Source organism: Sinocyclocheilus rhinocerous, unplaced genomic scaffold (genome assembly GCF_001515625.1).
Source record: "Sinocyclocheilus rhinocerous isolate Xijiao unplaced genomic scaffold, SAMN03320098_v1.1 scaffold285, whole genome shotgun sequence".
NCBI lineage: Eukaryota > Metazoa > Chordata > Actinopteri > Cypriniformes > Cyprinidae > Sinocyclocheilus > Sinocyclocheilus rhinocerous.
The window spans coordinates 1,828,647-1,829,797 of record NW_015630288.1 but is presented as its reverse complement, the minus strand read 5'-3'; the positions used below and the strand labels follow the sequence as shown (position 1 = coordinate 1,829,797).

Below are 1,151 nucleotides of genomic sequence, written 5' to 3'. Positions count from 1 at the left end.
AAGTACATTTTGCATACAAAAATTATTTAGGCAGGTTAAAGAAAAATGCGTATTGTAGTGCGTGTTTTACCTTGTGCAATCAGGCTTAGGACGAAGTCGGACTGATGAAGAGTTGGGTTGTCGACACTGGCTGGAGTAGTGGCCATCGTACCGCTGAAGTCTCTGTATAACTGCATCATGTACAGCGGGTACCTTGGGTACGACTGGAGACTTAAGTCGGAATATGAACCTACGAAGACTTTACGATGTTCTCCCATGAGTGCGCCGCGATTATCGATCTTCACGCAGCCAGCGTGCATCAAGGAAACCACCAAGACAGCGTGCAATATTGGCTGGGTTTTCATTGCGAATCAATAAAGTTTTCAATAGTGAACCGATCGATCGCGTCCGATTCCTCCTCCTGGCTCGCCTGAGGTCCGAGTGATCAGGGTGGCAGAGCTGTGGCCAGTGCTTTTAAAGTGTTCAGCCGGCCCCTGATGACCCCTGTCATCCTGTAGTCTCCGCGGAATCCCTCTGATCCATGAGGCACATCAGAGGAGAGCAGAGCTGTCAAGTTCACTGCTTCTCGAAACTGTGCAGGCATTTATTTGCGCGAGGCGTGACACTCTCGTGCTCTAATGTGCCAGTGGCATCCTTTGATTTTGGGCCACCCAAAGTTAGACGATCTTGTTAATTTAAAATTGTATATGAATTCAGTACAGGCCAAATTAAATTGCGAATTAGCCTATTATTTTGAGGCTATTATTACTATATGCAATATGTTTTTAACAGCGAATGTGACTACTTTGAAATCAAATTAGGTATTTATTTATATTTTAAGTGGCAATCAGGTATTCTGTAATATTAAAATAATGGTAACAGTTCATTTTAAGGACAAATTCTCATTTAAACTAGCATAGGCTACATATTACTAGCACAGTGGCTGTTTATTGGTACTTAAAGCACATAATAATGCCTTATTCGACCATATTTTAGATGATCCCAACTTAACTGCCTTACTAACTATTAATAAGCAGCAAATTAGTAGTTTATTGAGACAAAAGTTGTAGTTAATAGTTAGTTAATAGTGAGAATTGAACCTTGAAATAATGGAATATATATATATATATATACTGTATATAGCCTATATATATTAGGCTATAATATATATA

The 1,151-nt window shown here is 39.7% G+C and overlaps 1 protein-coding gene across 1 annotated transcript in view; it reads right to left on the bottom strand.

Moving 5' to 3' along the window:
* Positions 1 to 299, bottom strand: part of LOC107740019 (nodal homolog) — a 5,903-nt gene extending 5,604 nt beyond the window's left edge. The window contains exon 1 of the mRNA XM_016552290.1: positions 71 to 299. Coding sequence (XP_016407776.1) covers positions 71 to 299 — 229 coding nt within the window. The remainder of the gene's footprint in view (positions 1 to 70) is intronic.
* Positions 300 to 1,151: the final 852 nt, after the last annotated feature.